Source organism: Phyllopteryx taeniolatus, chromosome 8 (genome assembly GCF_024500385.1).
Source record: "Phyllopteryx taeniolatus isolate TA_2022b chromosome 8, UOR_Ptae_1.2, whole genome shotgun sequence".
Lineage (NCBI taxonomy): Eukaryota > Metazoa > Chordata > Actinopteri > Syngnathiformes > Syngnathidae > Phyllopteryx > Phyllopteryx taeniolatus.
In genome coordinates this window covers 4,249,466-4,277,318 of record NC_084509.1, presented here as the reverse complement: position 1 = coordinate 4,277,318, position 27,853 = coordinate 4,249,466, and the positions used below count along the sequence as shown (strand labels likewise).

General features: G+C 41.7%; 2 protein-coding genes and 1 long non-coding RNA gene across 9 annotated transcripts in view; 2 read left to right on the top strand and 1 right to left on the bottom strand.

Moving 5' to 3' along the window:
• kcnab1a (potassium voltage-gated channel subfamily A regulatory beta subunit 1a) overlaps nucleotides 1-854 on the top strand; it is an 86,140-nt gene extending 85,286 nt beyond the window's left edge. For all 3 annotated transcript variants that reach the window (XM_061782246.1, XM_061782245.1, XM_061782247.1), the window contains exon 14: nucleotides 88-854. In XM_061782246.1, the coding sequence (XP_061638230.1) occupies nucleotides 88-348 (261 nt within the window). In that variant the 3' untranslated portion in view covers nucleotides 349-854. The remainder of the gene's footprint in view (nucleotides 1-87) is intronic.
• ssr3 (signal sequence receptor, gamma) lies at nucleotides 665-3,274 on the bottom strand. Its single transcript, XM_061782252.1, has 5 exons — nucleotides 3,055-3,274; nucleotides 2,661-2,787; nucleotides 1,268-1,366; nucleotides 1,011-1,142; nucleotides 665-907 (listed from the first exon to the last, which is right to left on the bottom strand). Exons 1-5 carry the CDS (start codon nucleotides 3,185-3,187, stop codon nucleotides 841-843), a joined length of 558 nt encoding a protein of 185 aa, XP_061638236.1. The 5' UTR covers nucleotides 3,188-3,274; the 3' UTR covers nucleotides 665-840.
• Nucleotides 3,237-27,853, top strand: LOC133482275 (uncharacterized). Of its 5 annotated transcripts, none has more exons than XR_009789741.1 (5): nucleotides 3,237-3,364; nucleotides 16,592-16,713; nucleotides 22,933-22,969; nucleotides 23,506-23,648; nucleotides 27,449-27,853. It is a non-coding gene; the product is annotated as an uncharacterized LOC133482275 (long non-coding RNA). The 5 variants fall into 5 exon arrangements; XR_009789737.1 differs by lacking the exon at nucleotides 3,237-3,364 and adding an exon at nucleotides 5,808-6,484; XR_009789738.1 differs by lacking the exons at nucleotides 3,237-3,364; nucleotides 22,933-22,969 and adding an exon at nucleotides 5,854-6,484.

The window sequence follows — 27,853 nt, the reverse complement described above, 5'->3', positions numbered from 1 at the left end:
ATCCCTGCATCAGTAACTTTACTTGAGAATCATTTGATGGATAAAGATTCAAATTCCATCCATTTTCTCCCACTCATCTGGGGTCAGGTCACGGAGTTAGGAGCCTTAAGCAGGGAAGGCCAGACTTCCCTCACCCCAGCCACTTCGTCCAACTCTTCAGGGATCCCGAGGCATTCCCAGGCCAGCCGACAGATGTCGTCTCTCCAGCGTGTCCTGGGTTGTCCCCGGGGTCTCCTCCAGGTGGGACGTGTTCAGAACACCTCACCAGGGAGGCATCCAGGGGGCATCATAACCAGATGCCCGACACACCTCGGAGCAGTGGCTCAACTCCGAGTCCCTTCCGGATGACCGAACTTCTCGTCCTATTTCTAAAGGAGACCCCCCTGCGGAGGAAACTCGCTTCGGCCGCTTGTATCCGTGATCTTGTTTAGACTGAAAACATGTCACCATTTGTGGATGGAAACCTGTCTTTAGTTGAGGCCACATGCCAACCATAAGCGTGTTATTTCCCCTGCATAACATTTATATGTAAAAAAATGTGATCCCAAATAAATGCTTTGCGAATGGAAATAACATTTTTTTTTGTAGTTGCAGTTTAGTATTTCTAATCAAAACTAGCAATCCAACCCCAAAAATGAGTAAAATGATCATTCAACACACAGAATGAGCAAATACCATGGGTTATTTTTATTGTTACAAAAAAAAGATACACCTGGAGCAAGTCCCTCCAGATTTGTTATCATGAATTTCATGTAGTTGAAATGTGATTGTTCCCCATTGCCAACTTTCGTGACTCAACCGAAATATCCCACTCTTCCTCCCTCTTATCACCATCCTCATCTACTTGGATCCAGTGGACAGCAGTGCAATGAGTCCGGAGGAAGCGCCGATTGACAAGATGTAGTTGCTAGGAAAAAAAAGGTGTGTTAAGGCAAAAGCTAACCTTTTTGTTCGTTTTACATGAAACACTTTTGACTGAACCGTTCGTGGGAGATGATCAGAAAGGATACACAGCGGGGTTGAAGTTCTTGAGCAGGAAGAAGGAAGCAACGATGACAAGCACCAGGAAGAGAGTGTTGTTGTAGAAGATTGAGAAGGTGGTGGCCTCGTAGTCAGCGACCTCGTTTTTCTTCCACAGGATTCTGAGCCAACACAAAACAGAAGCTTAACTATTGCAGTAAGGAACGATATATTCTGCTTTTTATTTTACTGTACATAAAACACATTCGGTTCAATTTGTGAAGTCTTTCTTGAACGCATGTTTCACCTCTCGTCTTTCTCCTTGCGGGACATCTTGCGATTGTCGGCCTCTGACAGCTTCCTGGTCACCTCCTTGGAAACGGCATCCTCGCGTTTCTGAGCAACTCTGGAAGGATCCGCGAAGACAAGTTGATGAGAAATGGTGAGAAAGATTGTTTCCAGCACTATAAAATAACAGCTGTAAATGGTAGTTTGTGCCCTCAAAACAACCCAAACAATTGCAACAAAACAAGCATCAGAAAAAAATTATTGTGGCTGTTATCAGCTTCACAACAAATGCTACTACCATGTGTCATGGTAGATGGAGGTACCACAGGACACCACACCACAGAGCAGACATGGCATCTGTAAAGCTGATGTTTACAGTTCAGTTACAGATAAACTGCAGCTGTACGTGTCGTAAAAGATATTGGTACAAAAAGCTGCTAGACATTTCAACATGACCTGGAAAGACAAACTGCATTACACTGTAAAGAAGTGATTCTCAACTGGTTGGTCAGGACCCAAAAGTAGGCAAAAAAAATGACAGGGGGTCCTTAGAGTACCGACATACAATGTTTCAAGGTTACAAATGTCACGCAATTAACTAGTTTGCACGCTGGCGTAAGAATACGTGGTCGTGTGGCACAAGACGCCAACCACACTTACTGTTTTTCATTGAATTGTTTTTTTTTTATGAATCAAGGGTTTTGTGAAATTGTGATTTTAATCATTTTTGTACATGAAGCTGTCATGATCATCCTCAGTTTGTTAGTAAGGTGCTCTGAAAGCCACTTTGAACATGTAAGCATGTGTTGCTATTTTTAAAACTCAGATATGTGTATGTTTTCAAAGACCCTTTTTGAGCAATGAATGTTCTTTATTGTACTTCACTTCTGTAAAAGTGGGTCAATGAAGAAAGTGAATGAAGGAAAATGCGGGTCCCAGGGTGACAACAGTTTGAGAAGAATTGCCGTAAGGCCTGTACAGATAATAGAGACCCCCCTGATAAATGCCTTACTTGAATAAATAAGTGTTCTTGGCCATAATTTGAGGAACTACAGCATGTTGTGTCTGGTGCTTTAAGTGCAAAATCCAATGCAATATGCTTCAAATGTCTGATCGGTGAAGGCTGGCCTGCCCCCACCACCCAAAAGAAAAGAAAAAATGTCAATCTGGGTTTTGGTCGATTGAATAAATCTGTAGAGGCCCTACAGCAATGACAGCAATGTGGAGTTATTATATCGAGCTCACGTGAATTTTGCAAAGCACATCATTCTTTACATCACAAACGTTGGAACTCATACTGAAGATGCTATTAGTTAATAGCCCAATTCAATAAAATATCGATTAAAATGTCCCTTATGTGTCCAGACTTTAGGGTCAAAGTGGAAAAACAGCGTTACGTCTGTGCATCTTACTTGTGTTTGAGAACAAACTTGACGTTCTTGTAGGCGAAGGCCACCAGGTAGGTACTGGCCAGCGTCATCACGGCGTACAGGAACGCAGACTGGACCAGGTCCATGTGCCAAATCCTCCAGAACAACCCTGGAGACAACACAGGAACCAAATCAAACACAAAGTCATACTGATTATGTCTCACAGGTTACACTGAGCTACAACATTTTGTGATGTAGTAACACAGCTACGCTAACGTTTGCCAACGACAATGTAATAGCTCCCTTGTGGCTAACCATTCATTTTATTTATGATTTTTGGCACCGTGTGAAACTTCTTTTTTTTTTTTATTGACTCTCGATGCTTGATTATAGCTTCGAGTTGCCGCTAGCAAGTGAGCAGCAGGCAAGTACTCACAGATGGGGATGGCAGAAACTATGAGCGCATTTGCGTAGAACAGCGCGGTGGACTTCGTCGAGAGGTTTCTGCTGAAGTCCTGGAGGAGAAGGTCTTCCTCTGACTGCTGTTTCATGCTGACTTTAGGCGCCATCAACGCGACGAGAGACTGGAGCGCTCGGCTGCCGACACAAGACTACTGACACGTCGCGAGGAGAGCTCAAGAGGGACGCGTCAGCATTCATCCCGGAAGTACAACGCTGGCTTTCTTCTTCTGACAATCTCACAGGAACGACATTACAGCGTTCACTTGCAACATTGCCCTCCACAGGTAAACATGATTATTGCAAATGAATAGCAAACGATAAAGGCAAAAAAAAAGAGAAGAAAATGCAATCAGTTTTGTAAATTAGCTGACAACGACCCTTGAGTAAAAGTACAAGTTCAGAACAGAAACATTCCTAAAGTGAATTAAAGTCTTAAATTATATGACATTTTCTGTAGGCATCCAAAAGTGAGTGTTTATTGTTTTAAATTGTTTGTATCGATTTTAATTAGACTTGAATTCAAACAAGATGACTAATGGAAGAATAAAATAGCAAAGCAATCTGTTAACATGACACAGCGGATGGTTTGTTTCTCTTCTCGGTAGAAATGTTACTTCATTATGATTCATGCTTATTTTCCTGCTACATCAACTGCTATTACTGCAAGATCAGCATCTTTTGATAAGCACTGCCTCCCTTCTGATTTTCACTTTGACAGAATACATGCTTTTAGAGCAGAAAATAAACCTGATGCTTGCATGACACAGTTCATTTCGGCAGCCAGTCATTTATCAGCTTCTTCCTCTTCTTCTACCTTCCCAACATATTGTACACTACTTCTCTTTTTTCATGTATTAATGAAGAAGTGTGCCTCTCTACTTCTTGCTACTCACATTCCACCAACTGGAAGTTATTAACAACATGTAACGTGCAAGGTGAAGTCAAATAGTGCCCAGTGACAAAGAAAAAACATGATCTTATATATCACTTTAAGGGCAAGTAGGGGGCCATTTATGCATAATTATATAGTTAACTCATTGGTCTGTTTGTTTGTGTGCAACGTCCTGGTTGGTTTTTATGACGAATCTCTAAAATTATCAAAATTTAGTGTGACCCATTGGCATCCATGACATTTTATTCTCCTCCTTCAGTTGTTTCACAGTGGTCAACCACTTAATATTGAAATTTACCTGACTGGAGTGGTACATTAATAATGTCATCTTAGCATTTAGTTTTCGTTTTTTTTCAAGCTTCAGTTAATGTAAAAAAAACATTTTACACAGCTCGGTGACCGGCCTATGTATAGCATAGTTTCAGCTTCATTTCACTCTAATGCTAATTTCAAGGAAACTACAACTGACTGGGAATAATTCATTCAATTTCTATGAGATGCAGCATTCTGATGACAAAAGCGAATACGAAATGTTGATTAATAAATTATATTAATTGGTTTTACTAGATGGTAGTCACCGTGATATACTGTAATTTCTCATTTATAATGCGCACCCATGTATAATACGGACCTAAATATTCTGGAAAACCCTTCTACCTATGTATAAATGCATTTTTACAATGCATGATTTTGATTCTACCCATATGATCAAAACATGAAGTATTACCTGTATTTTGTTAGTTTTTTCAAATAATTATTCTGAAGTTAAGCAGTTCATTTGAACACGTAATACTTTGTTTTTATTTACTTGCTCTTCTTTTGAAATTCACAGCCCTACTTTTATTTAGTAAATGAGAAAACACAGTTGTGCTCATATGTTTGATTACGCGGGCAGAATTTTAGGCATATTAGAATGAAAGTGTACACCTTTCTCATAACCTCTAGGTGGCGGTGGCATATTGAAATTAATGTGTACCGCTTTTTCATAACCTCTAGATGGTAGCATACATTTATAAAATGGGAAAGTTTTTTTTCATTTTCCCCTATGCCTATGTATAAGCGCACCTTTGATTTTTGACATTTTTTTGGGAGGGGGTGGGGGGGGGGGGGGTGCGCATTGTACACGAGAAATTACGGTACTAGCCTAAAGTGGGTTGTTTCCACTCAGTGAGTGTGAATGGTGGTTACGTTGGATTGGTGAAACAGAGTCATGCGACACAAGTCTCTCTGACAAAACCAAAACAAATAGAATGTGCAAGCAATAATAGACAAAAATAAAAGTAACAAGTGAAATGTAGTTCATTGTAACTGGGTTAAAGTAGTGTTTCTTCTTGACAAAAATGTTACAGTATTAAATCAAAAGTACTCTCCATTAAAACTATTATGACAAGTACAATTTATTAGTTACTAAAGTAAATGTAATGAAGTAACGCGCTACTACAGTCTCTTTGGCTAGGCGACAGCTTACTTAGGTCATCAGCTATTTTTGAAATTGAATTTCAACTAGAATGCTTCAAGGTCTGACCTTTTAAGCACCAAATGGGATATCTTCTACTATTCAGTTATCTCGAGTGCAGGATTGCGTACATCCATCCATCCATTTTCTGAGCCGCTTATCCTCACAAGGGTCGCGGGAGTGCTGGAGCCTATCCCAGCTATCATCGAGCAGGAGGCGGGGTACACCCTGAACTGGTTGCCAGCCAATCGCAGGGCACATACAAACAAACAACGCTTCTCACTCACATTCACACCTACGGGGAATTTAGAGTTGTCAATTAACCTACCATGCATGTTTTTGCGATGTGGGAGGAAACCGGAGTGCCCGGAGAAAACTCACACAGGCATGGGGAGAACATGTAAACTCCACACAGGCAGGGCTGGGGATTGAACCCCAGTCCTCAGAACTGTGAGGCAGACGCTCTGACCAGTCGCCCACCGTGCCTGGATTGCCTACAGTATTACACTAGCTATTGATCGAAGTGGAAGGTATCCATTACAAGGGGGTTCTATTGTGCTTCATGCAGAACAATATGAAAAAAAATAATAATAAATGTTCATATATGCTTGACGTCTCCTGCAGTAGGAGCTAATGTCACATCTTGAGTGTAAAAATAACTCCCAAACATTCCAGCAATCATTTGCACGAGGTGATCATGCAGCTGCACGAGTTGTCCCTATGACCCCATGTCGTCATCCGAAGCTTGCCACAGACTTGTTGTTTGCTGCTGGAGACCAATTGAAATGAAGCAGACAGATAACTGACCTGCTGCTGCCCCCACATCATAGCTTAGCCCCCCGCTGCGCCGCTCTCTTTCTTAACTCTGTTTGCAGCAAGCAGCAGGAGCGTGTGTGCGTGTGAGTGAGTGTGATGCATCAAGGCAGGTTTGCGTGATGTCCCTGTCTTTAAATGGGGGAAGAGCTTAAGGATTAAATGTGCACTTCAGGGGTGCAAGAAGAAGGAAACTAGGAGGAGCAGGAAGAGATCCCAAATGGCCTGCCAACACAATGCCAGGTTTATTCACTCTTCCTCATGTTCATTACTTTGGCTTTGGTGATACCGCAGGCACACTGACCAACACACACACACACACACACACACACACACACTCGACATCCTCTGGATGGTGTGCCTGGCAAGGCTCTGACTGTAGCCTGCAGTGTGTGCATGACAAATCACCAAATGTAGAGCCCTTGTCTTCCTTTTCAATGACTTTGTGACACTTGCCTAAAGCTAAGCTGAGGGAGTCCTACTTTCCATCTGCATGCCACTACACTGTGCATGTGTGTGCGTGTGTGTACTGTATGCGTGTTTCCGTGTGGTGGCGTGACATGAGCTTTCTCAGGCACTTGTGATGTCAATTTAAAGTGGAACCGGAAGGTTGATCGACCTCTTATGTGTTTGGCTTTTGACAGTTTTAATAAATATGATAAAAATGTGACTTTAATGTCAAATCTGTGCTTGTTAACTGTTTATACTTGGGAATAAGTGATGATTAAAAAAAGGCTCAAAAGCCAAAGGAAAATCAAAACCATCATACGAAGTTAATCCTTTGATACTGAACTGAACTGAGTTGACACATGATCGCTGAGCATGACGTCACAGATGATGGTGGTTCAAACAGTTATTTCCCTCTGAAATTTTGGTCAAACTCCAAATTGTATGACCCCTGGGACATTCGACCTAAGAATAATATTTTGTCCCACTGCTTAGCAGCAAGTAGTAAATTGTTAACCTAATAGCGTAATTGTCTCAATCATTTTTAACTTCCTGTCACAATAGCAAACAAATACCAGTTATATTTCTTCTTGATAACTGTGTATATTGTCAATCATTTAAATCATGGTAATCCTCAAAGGTTGAATTGAGGCTACTGGACTCTTCTGTTGAATTTTTTTCTTCTTGTTTTCCAAAAACATTCAAAAATAACTGTGGCAATTATACTATTAGGCTAACGAAATATGCTTCATTTTTTGAGTGTTGTTCCAGAGGTGTGTTGATTGGACCAGAACACGTTCCTTCAGACCCAATTGCAAGGAAGCAGGGAGGCAAGGCAGGAGTGCGGGAATCTCAAAATAATAATATTTAATTCCAAAAACAAAGGAAAACAAAGATCATGAAAAAGTCTAAATGCTAAATTAACAAAGTCCAAAATCTAAACACAAAGTAACAAAGAAACACTTGAGTGAACCCAAAACAAGACATGACTGGTGAAATACCTGAGTGACAATGACATGGCAAGACATGTGACAACGACAATGAACCGACGAGAACTGAAAGAAACCAGGGAACTAAATACAAACAAATTGACGAGACAACAAGGAACACCTGGACAAGACGAGTGGCTAGAGAGAGCTGATTGGTCAACACAAAGTAGACGAGAACAGGTGGACACAACAACCTAATGAGCACACGACAAACATGGAACACAGGAAAACATGGAACAAAACTAAACACAACCCAAACCAAAACACAGACCATGACAGAAGCAATGAACTTAAGAGTGACATGCCAACGCTCATTTAAAATGGCATTTGTCTCGACTCAGAGCTAAAGATTTTGCACATTTGGTTTAAAATCCAAGGGAGCAGTCATGTGGTCACATGCGCCCTTTGATGGTTTGAAGCAGAATAGCATTTGATTAATGTTTTCTCGCTGACATGTGGCATGTGTTCAAAAGTGAAAGGGTTCACAGAGAGGGAGCTCTTGGGCATGTCTTTTGTTTTTCTTCATTTCCTCTCTGAGCTGCATCTACAAGAATGGGAGCATTCCACAGTGCACAGTTTTCTTCTCCCTATTAAAGCTGAAATGCGTTAAAGGGCCCCATGACTGTGACTTTCCTCATGAAATGAGACTATAACTAGATCAGAACAAGCAACGTGTGTCTCGCTCAAACAGCAACGAAAATTACTTTATATTGACCTATAACGTGTCACATTTGCAGAGCTTTGCACGATTTTATTTAAGTAAGTAGAACGGAGTGTGCAGTGATTTCTCCCAGACGTGCCACTTTGTGTTTCACAGGGGTGAGCACAGACAGAAAAGTAGGGAAAGGCACATTGCTTAAATACTGCAGAATTGTATTTGTGCATGTTTGGGGGAAGATTGCCATTTTATAACTTGAACACAGCAATATTACTGTTACTTTGAAATGTCCTGCATGTGACTATTGAAGTCTCTGTTGGCTCAAAGAAAGGAGGACATGATTTGCGATGAGTTGAAGGCCGTGAGGGCAAATGGTGTTGGTCTTAAGTGTAAACATAAGACTTAAAAAAAAAAAAAAATAAGTTTTTCCCCCAAATTGCATGACCTTATGGACACTTTTAGAGGTTTCACTCTATTGAAACTTTGGTGCAGATAAGGTTTGTGGCGGCATTGTGTCCTTGTGGTTAGCATTTCTACCTCACATTTATCAGGTTAAGGCATCAAATCTCAGCTACAGTCCTCCTGTGTCAAAGCTCAGATTTAAAAAAAAACCAAAAAAAAAACAATTTAGTCTTTCTAATGCTGATGCTTGTGATTGGCTCGCTCTGGTCATGTGCCATTCTGCCCACATCTCAAACATGACATATCTGTCCAAATATGACCTTGAAGCATCACCTTCTGGTGCAATCTTAGTTTGTCTGAGATTTTAAAAAGTTGAGACTCATAGTTACACACACACAAATAATTGTTTCATCCAGTAACTTTCAACTTTTTTTTTTATAGAACATTCACTCTATCTATGTTGTCATATAAAGCGATCGTGTCAACTCAGTATGGATAAAAAATAAAAGAAGAGAAGAAACGTCTATGCCCTATGAGGTTTGAAATGAAAAAGCTAAATGTGACAGATGTCTTTAGATCCTTAAACAGTGCCGCTAATGGCCAACGTATCAGATCATTTTACATGTTCCAAAGTAACCCCCCCCCTCACACACACACACACACCTTTATAGTAGTCCAGTTTGGCCTAAATGGTTGCACGTTGCAAATTCACATTTGTAGTGTAGCTCCTTTGTGTCCTGTGATTAATAACCCCTCTATGTTGTTTCAAAGCGAAGAGTACGTGATCTGCTGCAGTTGTTTGTGTTGGTGCTGGTGGGGGTTCTTTGAGTGAATTCAAGGGGAGGAAAGGGAGTGAAATACTTGTCCTTTAAAAGACATGTGTTTACACTTTGTGCCCACTTTTGCCACAAAACATTTCCTCACCCCCTAGCTGTGTGCGTGTATGCCAGCACAGTGCACACACATGTGCTGTGACCACAGTGAACAAAAGTAAACACACGCACACACGTAAAATTGCCACTCAATCTTAAAACATTTCTGGAGCAGTCCTTGAAAGTCCATTGTACTCCGGAGGCGTTTCATTTTTAACAAAGCAAAAACTGTTTTTTTTTTTTTTTCTCCCCTACTTCAGTAGTGCTTATGTGTTTCAGAGGTGTGACTCACACTGTGTGTGTGTGGAGGTGTAGAGATTATTTATTGGGTCAGCCAGACCTGGGCACTGAGATACATAACTATCCGGACTGCGATGACACATACTCAGCTTTCTGCGAAGTTATGGTGACCCTCCAGGCAGAGCTCAGTCCCAAAACAAACTCTCACATGGTTCCATTCCTTCGGTCCGATAAACCCCAGATTTCACTGTGTGCTCATACAACAAGTAGATAAGAACGGCCTGCTCTGTTTTTGTTTGCATATACAGACAGTCAATGCAAACCATTCAATTTTCACAATCCTTTGCTCTCAAATTAAAATATGTGTGATGAAAGATAGCCTTCAACAAATCAGTCAGTTGTGTGTCAGTTGAAATGTACATGGAACTATTTATTTTTTATTATCCAATATTACATTTGTTGAGCACAGTTCAGCTGTGTTTAACATTTAAGTACAATACATTCTCATTAAATCTTTTAGAACTGTTTTTTTAAAACATTCATTCAGGTACAATTTTATTTAACTTGAACTTCATACATTTGAACTGAATCATTATTTAAGTACAGTTTTTCTATATTCCTATGTTTAAGCACAGTGTGTTGTTACAGTGAGAACAGTAATAATGAATATACTTAAAAACCTGCACCTCGTTTATTGATGAACAATTGGCCAATATGCTACTATATTTTAATGTTGGTAATTATGTTGGTACACAGTACAAAGTTTTTTTAGGTGGTTCCTGGTGTAAAAAGTTTGAGAATCACTGAACTAGACAGTCACAAAAATAAATTCTGGGCATTAAATCGGAATTGTGCTCTTGGACTGTAATCCAGCCATAGTGTAGAGGGTATGATGTGAGGAAATCCTTCCACTTTAATTCTTATCCTCACCAAAATTTAAAATAATCTTACTCGATACATGTTCCACCCTTCCTTAAAGTTTCACGTAATCTGGTTTGCTAACAAACAGCCATTTAAACATTTCCTGTAGTCCTTGCACTTTCATGCTTGGAGATGCTCTGCATGGAATGTGTTGTGTGTATGTAGACAATGCGTAGCGACATGAGGGCTAACCTGCTGCCAGCTCAGTTTGCATGAGAAGCAGAGTAGCAGCAAAAGATGTTGACATTTTGGCAGTGGAGCATTTGGCATCTGAAAGGTCACCGCAGTGGATTTGGGAGCATTGTGTTAGTGTATTTGTGTGTGATTGTGGCCACTTGCCTGCCAAAAGCATTTTAAAATGTGTGTCTTTCTTATCAATTTTGTGTGAAAAGAGCAGCAGAGGGTTATAAACAAAGACGCAGGAAGTGCTGGACACAGCCCAAACAAAATAATAGGGATCCCTGCCAAACACACATGAACGCACAAACCGACACAGTCCATACTTAGCTCGTGCTAGTATCTTTCATAAAACAGTGCATCATACAGGAGTTAAATGTGTTTTTACTATAACATAGAATTCAAGACAAGGTCCAAGGAAGCAAGATGGTTGAGTGGTTAGCACATCTGTCTGACAGTTCTGAGGTTGGGCCTTCCTTTGTGGAGTTTGCAAGTTCTCCCCTGGCTTGCGTGGGTTTTCTCCAAGTACTCTGGCTTCCTCACACTTTCCAAAAACATGTTTCCTAGGCTAATTGAAGACTCAAAATTGTCTTGGTTTGAATTCTTTGTTTGTTTGTCTGGCCACCAGTTCAGGTTGTTCCATGCCTCTCGCCCAGTCAGCTGGGACAGTTCAACTATGACCCGAATGACGATTAAGCAATACAAAGAATGGATAGCTGGCTTGACTTCCTGTGTGAAAATGAAACCTGGAAGTACATTTTTTTTTCAACTACAAGTTAATCATTCAGATTTGTACACTTATTTTAATGACTGTTACCATGGAAGCCTCCAGGTAGAGACCTATCTAATGAGATTCTATACGAGAGCAGTATTTAAAAAAAAAAAAAATGCCTTTACAAAAATAATTATGCCTTGTTTTTAATTATATTGTCAGAGAGGCAGTAATTGAACAATATTGTGGTGGTGGGGTATTTAGTTTCATAAAAAGGACAATTGATAGAATTCACAATATGAGTGCTAAGTGCTAGAGGACTCTGCATCATTTTGCACAATTGTCCAAACATTTCTTTTTTTAAATGTACCTGCATTACCAGATAACTAGCAACCCTTTACTGGTCAGTGACTGTTTTTTTTTTTGTCAATGTCTTTCTGTCTCCAAAGTGTTCTGTAAATTGACTGTCTGTTGTCGTACTCCAACTACCGGAGACAAATTCCTTGTGTGTTTTTGGACATACTTGGCAAATAAAGATGATTCGGATTCTGATGAAGCTGTGCAGTTTCACACAACTGCAAAATCCAATAAAAATAATAATCATATTGTTAAATGATTACTTTACCTCTCTGACAGTGCTAGTCAAAAACTGCATTAATATCATCTCATCAAAGATCACACTTTTAACAGTGTGCAATATTTCAGTGGCGTTATCTCTCAATTGCAGCCCCATTCCATTCCATCATCACTGAGAAAAAACAAGAACATCTGATCTCAATGTGCAATGACCAGATTAGTGGATTTTTTGTAAATTATTCGCTCTGTCTGTGAACGCAGCCCTATGGGGGGCACAAGCCAGTGCAAAATGTAGGCCGGTTCCAAGCCCGGATAAATGCAGATTGTTGCGTCAGGAAGGGCATCCGGCTTAAAACTTTGCCAAACAAATATGAGTGTTCATCCAAAGAATTCCATACCGGATCAGTCATGGCCCGGGTTAACAACGTCTGCCACCAGCGCCGTCAACCTGCAGGGCGGCGGTGGAAATTCAGCTACTGTGGGTCGAAGTCGAAGAAGAGGTGGAAAGCGGGTTCTTCGGCAGAAAGAGAAGAGGAAACCACAGAGCCTTGAACTGAATGTGGGGACTTTGAATGTTGGGGCTATGACAGGAAAATCGCATGAGTTGGTTGACATGATGATTAGCAGAAAGGTTTATATATTGTGTGTCCAGGAGACCAGGTGGAAAGGCAGTAAGGCTAAAAGTTTAGGGGCAGGGTTTAAATTATTTTACCATGGTGTAGATGGGAAGAGAAATGGAGTCGGGGTTATTTTAATAGAAGAGTTGGCTAAGAATGTCTTGGAGGTGAAAAGAGTATCAGATCGAGTGATGAGGCTGAAACTTGAAATTGAGGGTGTTATGTATAATGTGATTAGTGGCTATGGCCCACAGGTAGGATGTGACCTAGAGGTGAAAGACAAATTCTGGAAGGAGCTAGACTAAGTAATTCTGAGCACCCAAGACAGAGAGAGAGTCGTGATTGGTGCAGATTGTAATGGACATGTTGGTGAAGGAAATAGGGGTGATGAAGAAGTGATGGGTAAGTACGGCATCCAGGAAAGGAACTTGGAGGGGCAGATGGTGGTAGACTTTGCAAAAAGGATGCAAATGGCTGTAGTGAACACTTTTTTCCAGAAGAGGCAGGAACATAGGGTGACCTACAAGAGCGGAGGTAGAAGCACGCAGGTGGATTATATCTTGTGCAGACGATGTAATCTGAAGGAGTTTACCGACTGTAAGGTAGTGGTAGGGGAGAGTGTGGCTAGACAGCATAGGATGGTGGTGTGTAAGATGACTCTGGTGGTGGAGAGGAAGATTAGGAAGACAAAGGCAGAGCAGAGAACCATGTGGTGGAAGCTGAGACAGGATGAGTGTTGTGCAGCTTTTCGGGAACAGGTGGACAGGAGGAGCTTCCAGAAGACTGGACCACTGCAGCCAAGGTGATCAGAGAGGCAGGCAGGAGAGTACTTGGTGTATCTTCTGGCAGGAAAGAAGAGAAGGAGACTTGGTGGTGGAACCTCACAGTACAGGAAATCATACAATGAAAAAGCTAAGAAGAAAGGGGACACTGAGAGGACCGAGGAGAGGTGTAAGGAATACATTGAGATGCGACATAGGGCAAAAGTAGAGGTGGCAAAGGCCAAACAAGAGGGATATGATGACATGTATGCCAGGTTGGAAAACTAAAGAAGGAGCAAAGGATCTATACAAGTTGGCCAGACAGAGAGATAGAGATGGGAAGGATGTGCAGCAGGTTAGGGTGATTCAGGATAGAGATGGAAATATGTTGACAGGTGCCAGTAGTGTGCTAGCTAGATGGAAAGAATACTTCGAGGAGTTGATGAATGAGGAAAATGATAGAGAAGGGAGAGTAGAAGAGACAAGTGTGGTGGACCAAGAAGTGGCAATGATTAGTAAGGGGGAAGTTAGAAAGGCATTAAAGAGGATGAAAATGGAAAGGCAGTTGGTCCTGATGACATTCCTGTGGAGGTATGGAAGCATCTAGGAGAGGTGGCTGTGGAGTTTTTGACTAGCTTGTTCAATAGAATTCTAGCGCATGAGAAGATACCTGAGGAAAGGAGAAAAAGTGTGCTGGTGCCCATTTTTAAGAACAAGGGTGATGTGCAGACCTGTGGGAACCCTAGAGGAATAAAGTTGATGAGCCACACAATGAAGTTATGGGAAAGAGTAGTGGGAGCTAGACTCAGGACAGAAGTGAGTATTTGCGAGCAACAGTATGGTTTCATGCCTAGAAAGAGTACCACAGATGCATTATTTGCCTTGAGGATGTTGATGGAAAAGTACAGAGAAGGTTAGAATGAGCTACATTGTGTCTTTGTGGATCGAGAGAAAGCCTATGACAGAGTACCCAGAGAGGAACTGTGGTACTGCATGCGGAAGTCTGAAGTGGAAGAGATGTATGTTAGAATAATACAGGACATGTACGAGGGCAGCAGAACGGTGGTGAGGTGTGCTGTAGGTGTGACAGATGAATTTAAGGTGGGACTGCATCAGGGATCAACCCTCAGCCCCTTCCTGTTTGCAGTGGTGATGGATAGGCTGACAGATGAGATTAGACTGGAATCCCGGTGACCATGATGTTTGCAGATGACATTGTGATCTGCAGTGAAAGCAGGGAGCAGGTGGAGGAACAGTTAGAAAGATGGAGGCATGCACTGGAAAGGAGAGGAATGAAGATTAGCCGAAGTAAGACAGAATATACGTGCATGAATGAGAGGGGTGGTTGGGTAAGAGTGAGGCTACACGGAGAAAAGATAGGAGGGTGGAGGACTTTAAATACTTGGGGTCAACAGTCCAGAGTAATGGTGAGTGTGGTCAGGAAGTGAAGAAACGGGTCCAACCAGGTTGGAACGGGTGGAGGAAGGTGTCAGGTGTGTTATGTGACAGAAGAGTCTCTGCTAGGATGAAGGGCAAAGTTTATAAAACAGTGGTGAGGCCAGCCATGATGTACGGATTAGAGACAGTGACACTGACACTGACACAGGAAGCAGAGCTGGAGGTGGCGGAAATTAAGATGTTGAGGTTCGCTCTCGGAGTGACCAGGTTGGATAAAATTAGAAATGAGCTCATCAGAGGGACAGCCAAGGTTCAATGTTTTGGAGACAAAGTTAGAGAGAGCACACTTCGATGGTTTGGACACATCCAGAGGAGAGAGAGTCAGTATATTGGTAGAAGAGAGCTAGAGGAAGACCAAAGAGAAGGTTGATGGATGTCGTGAGGGAAGACATGAGGGCAGTTGGTGTTCGAGAGGAGGATGCAGGAGATAGGCTTACATGGAAAAGGATGACGCGCTGTGGCGACCCCTCAAGGGACAAGCCGAAAGGAAAAGAAGATTCGCTCTCTCTGAGATTACAAAAAACACAACCACAAGGCAGTCATAGAGTTTTTGTGAGGATGTTCTGGATGTCATCAGTTCAAACATAATTACACTTTTCTGGGTCTTGAAAATGACAGAATTTCAAAATAATCTGGGATCTCATTATTTTAATCTGCATGCATTCTTCCAGTGTGCTGTAACCTGCTGTTCCCATTTTCATGCCCTACGTCAATGTACTACCATAATTTGTCAGCTTTTTAGTTACTGTTCATCTGTGGCGGGAAGTAAAAAAGTACAAATACATTATTACAAACCTTTTCAGGTCTCTACTTGAGTACATAAATTAGATTTCTGGACTCTTTGCTTTTTGTTAGCCTAATCGCATTTTTTCCTAAATAACTTTTTAACATGTAGCACGGTGGACGACTGGTTAGAGTGTCTGCCTTACAGTTCTGAGGACTGGTGTTCAATCCCCGGCCCCACCTGTGTGGAGTTTGCATGTTCTCCCCCTGCCTGCGTGGGTTTTTTCAGGGCACTCTGGTTTCCTCCCACATCCCAAAAACATGCATGGTAGGTTAATTGCAAACTCTAAATTACCCGTAGGTGTGTATGTTAGTGTGGATGGTTGTTTGTTTGTATGTGCCCTGCGATTGGCTGGCAACCAGTTCAGGGTGTACCCCGCCTCCTGCCCGAAGATAGCTAGGATGGGCTCCAGCACTCCCGCGACCCTAGTGAGTATAAGCGGCTCAGAAAATGGATGGATGGGATATTCTCTCTTAGGGCCAAATGTTGAGAAAAAACACAAGGGCCTGGCTCGCCACCTCTGTTTTACTTCATCCCAAAGATGTTTGTTGGGTTCAGGTCAACGCTCTTAAGGTTCTTCTGCACCAAAATAATCCAACCACAGATTTATGGTGCTTTCTGTAGGTATGGAAAAGGTCCATCCCAAAGGGTTAAGAGGTTTCTCCGCAATACTTTCTGCATTTTGTTAAATGTTAACAGATTATAGGATGTTAATCGTGTGTGTGTTTGTTTGCAGCTGTGCTGTTGGCTATAATTTCTGGTGACTCTACCAACATGGCTGTGATGTGTTGAGCTCTGATGTGTGCAGCTCACCATATGGGAAGTCTCCTCGTCTGATGCTGCAGTTGCAGAACATGTGTGAGATAATAGAAATCTTCTTGAGTTATTACTTAAGAGTAGTCTGCAGTTCTATGTGCTATGTAAAGTACTTCAATGTGGATCTTTTACTTAGCCAAGTCAGTTGAACATCAAATGCTCAGCAACAAAAACATCAGAATCTACAAAGGCCTCTTTTACACATGCTGGCGTACATAAACATTATGCAGAATTTACCAAGCGGAGCGGCATGTTCAAAGTCATTTAGATCAGCATTGAATAGCCTACAAACAATAATTCACTATCACAGTCACACCTACAAGATATTTGAAGTATTCAATGAACCTAACACAATTGTTTTTAGATGTGAGTAGCTAAGGATATGCAAATTGTAGCTAGGGATATGCAAATTCTCAGACCCAACAGTTTTCCACTAGGTGGAAGTATGTACCACATCTGTGTCTGAGTCAAGGATCAGAGTTTTGGGGGTGCTGGGCTCATGGCCAGGCAAAATAAATGTAATTGTTCTGTAATTTGTACATTTTATGGCAATTAAGAGAAGCATAACACTTTTGGGGAAACTCTGTGACTAAACCATCAAATCTGATAAAGGTTATTATTATTTAATGATTGTTATTATCTAAATGTTGAGCCACAGCAAAAGAGGAATGGATTGGATTTATTAAACAAACATATTGTAACAAAATGCATTTTTTCTGATGCAAATCAGTCCCCTAAATGAACACTGAAAATACCCAAAATTATTATTTTGGGGGTGGGGGTGGGGGTGGGGGTGAAGGGGGGCTTATCTATGAAATGCAATGCACAATATTTAAAACATATTAAAGGAAATTGACTTTATACTAATATATAAACTCCTGTCCTTGCACCTCATTCTCTCTGGGTCCTATAGGAGTTATACTGTTGTGTAATTTGTTTTTTAAATATTACTTTTCAACCGTATGGTTCAGGCACTTTTCTACCTTGTTTCTAAAAGACATACAGTAAAAAATATATTTTTTTAAAAACTATAACATTTGAGGATTCCTGGGATGCAATTTAGGGCTGGTTGGGCATACCCAAAAATAGGCTACAAATGCCTATATGTACCTCATCAATGTTCGAAGTGTGCCAAAGTGATACCAAATGGGTATGTATGGATGTGGATGTAAACCACTGCTGGTCATGTAGAAAGGCCATTGCCGCATCACTGTAACTTTAGGGAATACACAGCTAGGAATGACAAAAATAAACAAGCTTACACTGATAGATTGTCTTGGCTCTGGATGTTGTCGTATTATATTCTAGTCACCACTTTGCTGCAGTGGCCTGTTTTCTTGCTGACCTCAGTCTCTTCTTGAATACAATTTCTCCCCACACTGCAACCAGCAGCCACATGCTGAGAACAGAAAACCTTGCTTTCAAGTGGAAAAACCGGTGGCCCCAAATCGACCCAACAAAGTGGAGTTGTGCCAATTTTGTGCATTTGAAAAGTGGCGTTATTTGACTATTATTCACCGAATGAGCCCAGCTCACAGAATATGCAACTAGAGTTTTGCATGTCAAAACATCACCGAGAGCAGATGTGTGCACAGCGGAATGAGGGGGCACAGTAATAAATACTATGAAGCTCTCCATCCAGGTTCATCAAAGATCTTGAATTGACTTTATCTGCTGGTGTGCATGTCTGCCACTTGGACTGGATGATGTGTTCAAGGTGCATGCAATCGAGACTTCATGTCCAATTCCATCGCGAGAGGTTGCCATGTTTGCATGAGAGAGTATGAATATGTGTGCGTGTGTGTGTGTTACTTATTGAAACAGAGGTTATGCTCTCATAGGAGTGTTGTGCATGTTTGCATGTGAGCATGCAGGGAATGGGCTGCAAAATGAGGAGTGGGTTAGAAGTTGGTCCAAGTGTGCAAGTGCTTGTGTGCATTTACATGTGTGAACGGTTGTCCTAATGAAATGTGAAAGCCCTCCAAGTCACCTCTGCCAACCCCCTACCACTGCTAAGGCTGTCTGCGCGTCTCTTAACTCACACACACAAACACACATGCACGCAGGGCTTGTGTTAACATGGTAGCGTTAGCGTGAAAGAGGTGGGTCGCAGCCCCTCTCTGTCTGTCCCGTGAGGCGATGCTCTCCCTGGGCATGTTGTTTGTACAGCTGGCAGTTCTGGAGCCTCCAGACACACACACACATACATGCATGCAGACAGAAGCATGCTTGGCAGTGGGTCATGATGCTGCTGGCGTGAAGAATAGACGGGTCTGACACCGGAAGAGCAGACAGCGTTTCTGACATGCACGGGAGACCATAAACAAGCAATAAGAAGCATGGCGTTGTATTGAGGGACATCAAATTTGAGCTTAATTTAGAAGAAAACGATGAGTTGGAAGCGGCGTCTGCGTCACTTCCGGGTTATCGTAATTTTAAATTACAGCGTTATATATCAAGATCTTTGATAAATATGAGGGGCAGCACGTCATATTTTTACAAGTTTAACTTGAGGCGAAATGACGACAAACCTTTATAATCAGTCTCTTAACGGAAGGTGGCTACATTTTAGGAATTTTGAGTTCTAGACTTTCTAGAGGTTTCGTTCCGAACCCAATCACACATATAATCAATGCAAGTGGTGAATTTTATAGAAAATTTAATAATAAAAAAGGCTTTCGACAGGATAAAACACATACAAACCCAAAATAAACAAGATATCTACGAACATTGGCAAAGGAAGGGATTTGTGACGGGAGATGAGCAGAATGGGCATGTAGTGAATGCATATAGTTGAGGACTCCTGGTCTCGTTAATATAAACCCAAATATGCACTAATCCGTACTTTTAGTAGACCGCAATGTTGGATTTACATGTCTGGAACACGTTTGAGGCAGGCAAGTCAGGCTCCCGAGTGTTCGGCCCGCCCGGTTCGCACCGGTAACAGGTGGATTCGACGGGAGGGAGGAATGGAAAAACAGGAGCAGCAGTAGGCCAACGAGTTCTCAGGCAGGACATCTCGGGTGACGTTTGGAGCGGGCGTGCTGCGTCCCCTTCCGTTCTCTCAAACTGAGTTCGGGCCCCCAAGCAGGGTGGCTCGACGCGCTTGCAGGAAGCAAGTTCTTAAAATATTGACTCCCAGTCGAGTCACAGACTGTCTTATGAACCCCTGTCTGTAGTGTCGTTCCGTCGCCCGTGGGTGTCGCTGTTGCCTGTTCCAACTCCCAAGTAGCAGGTCTCAGCAGGGTGGAGGCGTCGCTGCGAGTCCAATCCTTCGACTGGCGGGGAGTTAATTAACTTAGCGTTCGGAGGCGAACCCAGCATCCGTGGGTCTCCCCTTTGAAGTCTCAGGCAGACGTGATTCACTTAGCCTCGGCATGGCAAAGTAAATCTCTGTGTTTTGTTGAAGATAGTTTATTGTGTTAATCCATTTAGAGTCTGCGTGTGACTCTGGAGTTACAGTCTACCTCGGCAGGGAGCGGCGGTAGTGCGAGGCTGGGTTGCCGGGTGGCATCTTTTGCGTGGCATGTCCGCTACAGCGTGTTTCATTGAGACTGCGTGTGTGCAGACACATTAATGCTGGAGAAGTTCTATTGAGGAAGACAGAAGAGTAAACCCATCCATCCATCCATTTTCTGAGCCGCTTCTCCTCACTAGGGTCGTGGGCGTGCTGGAGCCTATCCCAGCTATCATCGGGCAGGAGGTGGGGTACACCCTGAACTGGTTGCCAGCCAATCGCAGGGCACATACAAACAAACAACCATTCACACTCACAATCACACTTACGGGCAATTTAGAGTCATCAATTAACCTAGCATGCATGTTTTTGGGATGTGGGAGGAAACCGGAGTGCCCAGAGAAAACCCACGCAGGCACGGGGAGAACATGCAAACTCCACGCAGGCGGGGCCGGGGATTGAACCCTAGTCCACAGAACTGTGAGGCAGACACTCTAACCAGTCTTACACCGTGCCGCAGAAGAGTAAACCATTTTATTTATTTGAAAAAGGGAATTTCCTTTATTTGTACTAGATGATTATGCAGTACTGATTGATTTTCACACAGACACACACAAAAACAAACACACACATGATGTGAGAGAGTAATGAGCCCAAAAGTCATCTGGGAGAGGCTCCAGCTCACCAGCGGGCCATGACCCTCATGACTGGGATAAGCGGTATATAAAAGGCCAACAGTAAACTCCACCATGTCGAGCCAGTGATCATACTCTATCTCTCAATAAAGTGTCTCGTTGCCAGGTACTGTCTAACAAAGCTTGTGTCTATTATCCCCCTTAAACCTAATCAAACTTGAGTTAAAGTGTCGATTAAGCTATGTCAAGAGAAATGTGGAACCAAAGAGAGGGGCTTGCTTAGCAGGGTACACACAGAACAATGATCAGGACAAACATGAGCTTTCTTTCCTCAGTTGCAATCAAAGTCCTTAAAGGTCCGATTTTCAAGTTATTCACCACAACCAAAAATTACAAACCATGAAAAAGACCAGATAAGCTAACAGTCAGTCTGGATGCCACCATGCTGTCTCTCACAGGTCAGTCTCGGTAACACGACAGACATGGTTGTGTGTGTGGTGCGCTGTGTTGGTCGTCTTGAGGACACCATACGCAGGAATAAGAACAGACGTGGCTTCCCCCCCCTCCCTCATCTTGTGTGGGGTCCATCACATTGAAAAAAATCAATTAAGATGTTAAAAATCATTATGTCACTTAAGGGTAAGGACTTTTTGCTGTGCATTAGAATTCAGACCAATGTAAGAGAGGTAAGGTCAGTATGAAAGTTTTTTTTTTAAATCTTAATGGCCTGAGTAGACCCAGTGTCATAGTTCTCATTTAGAAGATAAGAAAGAAACGTGTTTTTCTTTCTTTTTCTTTGTCATTACTCATCTGACTTTGGAGAATATGTGAGGCAAACACTAACAGAGCCATCTTTCCAGTGATGCAAGCATATAATTTTGGGAGGTATTTTTTAATAAAGACAGACAGAGCCTGCCTACATGAAAAAGCTGTAGAATTTGAAAAGTGGCATATCAAGTTCTGGTCTTTGTTCTTGAGAATTTGCATACGTCCCCTGGAATGAAGATTTGGTGACTCTTGCGCTTTGAGTGAACAAATGTAGTGTTTCAAAAAGGATGTTGCACACTGTAAGTGGTTATTGAAGGCATGACAATGCCACCAAACTAGTTGAGAGACTTGGATAAATCGTGTTCTTGTTGTCCAAGCATTATTAAAGGACAGTTAATTGATGATGTCAGGTTGTGGAGTCATCGCCAGAAGCCACTGAAATGAACGCCAGCAGAAGGACTTACACGTCTCCACACGAGAGCAGAGAAGAACATACCGGCTTGCACTTTCAGCTCCGTTGACTAACTTGTTGCATGATGATGTGTTATTTCTATCGCTTATTTTCGCCTGTTGGGGATATCCCAAGTATTTCATGTGCAACAGCTACACAATCTCAGGGGTTTTCAGGAAAATACTGTGATTGTTTAGTAGGGGTTGCAAGCCTTTTCTTTTTTTTTAAATAAACAATGCAGACAAACCATAAAAAAATAATGTTATGTATTAATAGATGCTTTACAATAAAGGTAGATTTTTTTTGCAGTATCAAATCTGATATATTGATGCAATTGCTTTATAGTGATAACATTGGATAGCAAGTTACTCCGTGATTCCTTCTCCCACAATTTGGCCCACTCTGCATTTTAATGGTGCATGCTTTGAATCGGATTAAGTAGTGCTGTCTGGTGGACAAATGTGTCAATTAAAGTTCGAAAGCGTTTATTCTCTAAAAAGAAATACCCATTGGCAAATTCGACCTTTATTAATGCAACACAAACAAAATGAAAAAGAACAAAAAAACTTTAATGGCATAAAATGCCCCTTATGATCTCTTATAGCCTAGAAAGGCACTCAGTCAAGCTGAAACCTTCAACAAGTTATGGACCAAGCCTGAGCAACAGAACATAAATCAGTGTAATCACTTATGAATATTCACCTTACACACGTCCAAATACTGCAGCACATATTGGATCCAACTTAATCTTTTTCAGGCCAGCCCATACCTTTTTGAGTGTGGGGGGGACATGATGAAAAATGTCCTCTCCTGAATCTTTTGTTGGTTTGCTGTAGAATTAATTACACAGCAAAAAACGTTTTCGCTGAAACCCACAGAAATATATATTGAGATATATTGCTGACTGCCTAACTGTTAAAACCTCTTTGTTTTTTGGGTCATCACTTCAGCTTCCTAAAGAGCCGGTTACAAGATACGAGTAAAAAGGTATACAGTATATGTAAAAATACATGTTTGTCCATTTCTACGACCATTTTGGAGACAGAACAAGAGACGGAAAATCATTTGTAGTGATAGAATGTCCAGACTGCAAAGAGTTTGAAAAGCCTTTTGCACCCATGAAAATAGGAACATTTATTAATATGGCGGTAATTTCCACATTTTTGAAAAAAATCTTATATTTTGTCTGAAGGTCGACACTCCACATCTTGATTGTTTAATATAAATTTGGGATGGCCTAACAGATTTTGAAACAGTTGTTAATTGCTGTCTGCCTGTCTTATGTCTTATTTAGTCTATCTATCTATCGATCGATCGATCTAGTTAGGTAGCTAGCTAGTTATCTGTCTGTTAAGACAAAATCAAGACAAAAACAATTTAAAGAAATTACAGTATTGTACGTGAAATGAGATAAAATGTGTGATTTACGAGTGTAAAAATAAAAAAATTATAAAAAAAAAAAAAAAAGGTAATAAAGGAGACTAATATCGCCTATTTGTCTCCTGTCCTCATAAACCCATCAGGCTGAGACAGCTTCCTGACACCGTCTTGAATGTTCCTGGAACCCTCCCAGAAATTCCCTGAATGACAGCTAGGGTTGGGAGCTGAGGGTCAAGTGCTCCAACGGTGTGTAACGACTGTCTAATGTGTGCATGAGGATGCTGAGGTAAGGAAGTCTGATTGGGATTGTATCTCACCTATCGCTTGTTCGTCCATCCGTCCGTCTGTATTCATTTTAACCCAAATTGTATAATGCCCTCATGCAGCCCTCAAGTCAACTATATGCCGGTAGTAATATTTGCACAATGCTAACTGTCATAAAAATGTAAAAAGAAGTTAGCCACACCTAATTTGAAACTATTTGATACAAAATAAATTAGAAAATGTCTTTTGATGATGTCATCAGACTGATGGTCGCGTGGGGTATGATATCAAGCATGACAATGGTTAAAAATGGCTCCACCGTTTATATACATTTTTCAAAGGGGTCACTACCACTCGAGTGAATCGTGGGGTTCTTTGACTGAGGCTTTGCACAAAGTCAGTAGCAGGCAACACATTTTCCACATTACCGCCTCCTTCCTCTCTATTGCTGCGTTCACTCCCACTCCTGTCTCTATTTTAGTATCCTCCTCTCACATTTACTGCACCCTTTAGAGAGATATTTTCTTCTCTGTGTCTATTATCTAAGCGCCCTTTGAGGTTTTTATATCACATAATCTGTCATTTAACTCCTTCTAGATGTTTCGTATGTATAAATGACAGAAGGTCATTCAATTAACACATTCAGTCTATCTTGAGTAAAAAAATAAATAAATAAAAGACACTGACAAGACACACAAATGATGCAGATACAAATAATACGATTTCACTCTATCACTGCTTGAAATATAGTGTTTTTTTTCAGGACATTATGCAAGAAACATCTGTTGAACTCCTGACAAGAAATTTCCCATTTGGTTACAGTCGTTATTGAATAACAGTTGTTCTATTCCAGGATACAGTCCAGTGTTGACTGCAAAACCTCCTGTTGCCATGCAAGGACAGAGCGTTCGATTCTTGCTTCCTCCCTCTGTATCTTAGCAAGGGCCACAGTGTACACATACAAGCATTGTTCTCTACATTGTTCTGTGTGTGTTGGTGCGTGCATGACAACCAGTGTTAGATATTAACTCAGAGCGATGGAGCAAAAGGTGAACGGCCACACGTGTTTGAACATGTTTTGGTTTAGCACATGGATGACCGCTGGTGTATCTGCACACTGCTTGGGTTGTCGAACAGCTGACCAGATAAACGTGTTGCACATGATCTTCTGTATACGTTCGCAGAACATACTGCGTGTGAAACACACTTACCTGTTGTGTCACAGAAGTCAATAACCTCTTTTTCCCGGCAGTAGAGTGCTTTGTGTGTACATATGTGTTTACTAGACAAGGACACAGTGCCATCTACCATTGCTTCATCAATTGATATACAGTGCCTAACAGTTCTTCCATTTTTGCAGTTTCCCCACTTTAATTCAAACAAATGTAAATATCAAACAAGATAAACGAAGTGCGCCACGGTGGCCGACTGGTTAGAGCGTCAGCCTCACAGTTCTGAGGACCCGGGTTCAATCCCCAGCCCCGCCTGTGTGGAGTTTGCATGTTCTCCCCATGCCTGCGTGGGTTTTCTCCGGGCACTCCGGTTTCCTCCCACATCCCAAAAAACATGCATTAATTGGAGACTCTAAATTGCCCGTAGGCATGACTGTGAGTGCAAATGGTTGTTTGTTATCTGTGCCCTGCGATTGGCTGGCAACCAGTTCAGGGTGTACCCCGCCTCCTGCCCGATGACAGCTGGGATAGGCTCCAGCACGCCCGCGACCCTAGTGAGGAGAAGCGGCTCAGAAAATGGATGGATGGATAAACGAAGTAAACATAATGTTTTAAAAAGGTGATTTTATTTATTAAGGAAAAAAACAATAATTCAAAGTGAACCTGGCCCTGTGTGAAAAAGTAATGGCCCCCCTTGTTAAATCATGAATTAACTTAACTAATAATTTTTTTAGGTTCATTTTCACTGACAAAACCCAAGCCTAATTACCTCCAGACCTGTTCAATCAAGAAATGACTTAAATAGAACTTGTTTGACAAAATGAAGTCCGTCAAAAGGTCTCAAAAATCTGCAACAAAATGCCACGATCAAAAGAAATTCAAGAACAGATGAGAAATAAAGTAATTGACATCTATCAGTCCGGACAGGGTTAAAAAGCCATTTCTAAAGCTTTGAGAGGCATTATCCTCAAATGGAGAAAACATGGAATGGTGGTCAACATTCCCTGGAGTAGCCGGCCTAAAAAAAAAACCCTCAAGAGCACAGCGACGACTCGCCCAGGAGGTCACAAAGGAAGCCAGGAGCGCATATAAAGAACTAGAGGCCTCCCTTGCCTCAGTTAAGGTCAGTGTTCTTGACTTAACAATAAGGAAGAAACTGGGCAAAAGTTGCATCCAAGGCAGAGTTCCAAGGGTAAACCACAACCTACCAAAAACAATGTAAAGGCTCATCTTACTTTTGCGAAAAAACATCGTAATGTTTCCCAAGACTTTTGAGAGAATAGTCAATAGTCTGACAAGAAGAAAGTTGAAATTTTTGGAAGGTGTGTGTCTCGTTACATCCATCCATTTTCCTCCGCTTATCTGAGGTCGGGTCGTGGGGGCAGCAGCCTCAGCAGCGCTGTGGAGAGGGAAGCCCAGACTTCCCTCTCCACAGCCACTTCCTCCAGCTCTTCCGAGGGGATTCCGAGGCGTTCCCAGGCCAGCCGAGAGACATAATGTCTCCAACAGTTAAACATTGTTTGTCGTGTGATGGTCTGGGGCTGCTTGTTAATTCAGGACCTGGATGACTTGCTGTGTTTGATGGAACCATGAATTCTGGTATTTATCAGACAATCCTGAAGATGAATGTTCAGTAATCGGTTTGTGACCTCAAGCTGAAGCGCACTTGGGTTCTACAGCAGGACAATAATCCAAAACACACCAGCAAGTCAACTTTTGAATGGCTTAAAAAAAAAAAAAAGCTTTGCTGAGGAAAAGTCCGGAATTCAATACGATTGAAAGGTTGTTGCATGACCTTGAAAAGTCCGTTCATGCTCGAAAACCCTCTAGTGTTGCTGAATTAAAACTGTTCTGCAAGTACTCATTGCCAGTTATAGAAAACACTTGATTTCAGTTGTTCCTGCTGAGGGTGGCCCAACCATTTATTAGGTTTAGGGAGCCATTACCTTTTCACACAGGGCCAGGTAGCTTTAAATATTTGTTCCCCTTAATAAATAAAATCATTTGTTTGATGATCTTAAATATTAAAGTGGGGAAAGTATGCAAAAAAATAAGAATTTGAGAAGGGCGCCAATATTTTTCCACGGCACTGTACATGAAACAATATCACTAGCGAAAAGCTGTTTAGCTCTCGTTTTGCTCTGCTTTTTTTCTTTACATTGAGACTGATGGATGATCATGAGGGAGTAAGACAAAGAAATATAATATGGTAGTGGTGGGTCATACATTTGGTACCTGGGCCTTCAGTGAGAATTTACCCAACTTATTCCAACTTTTACAGTTTTTTTCAGTATGTTTCCCAGATCAGAATTGAAATTCTCAGAACTGCTTGTTCAATCTTCACATCATTTTGTCACTTGGGCATGTAAAAAAAAAAAAAAAAAAGCAGTTTCTCTTTTCTTTGAGCACATCTATGCAAATGATTTTGTTCAGTTATCTGTGGTTTCTGATATTATTAATTGCTTATATTATGTTGGTCCACATCTATTAGAATGGGTCTCTCTTGAATAGTCTCACCCCCCCACCCCCCGCACCCCCACAACATTTTGGTATTTGTTCATCGTCTACATGTGAAATGGTTGAACAAGGTACTGCGATATGTCAAGCAATTTCTATACAGATAGAGACTGTGCATCTGATTTATTTCCAGGTGAATGTTGACTTTCTCTGACAAGGAAATGTGTGAACAATGGTACAATGTCTGGCAATGGAAGGACAAGGAATTGGACAGGGTTAACAGCAAGAGAGAAGAAGAAGAGGAAGAGGATTGAGGCTGCTTGGCGAAGGAGTTGCGAGACAAAACAGACGAAGAAATAGAAAAGCCTGAAGACAAATGTCCATTCCTGATGACATAAGAGCCACACTTGTGAGCCACATTCTCAATCATGGGCTTAGGTGTAGGAAGACTGCACTGTAATTCCTACTGCACTGCAAGTAGAGTTTTCCCTTAGGATTGTCCTATGTTCACATTTCTACTTTTTTTTTTTGTCTTTTGTCTGTGCTTTTCAGTGTTGTCTTCAAATTACAGTGCAAACAGTAAAAACAAAAATGTGAA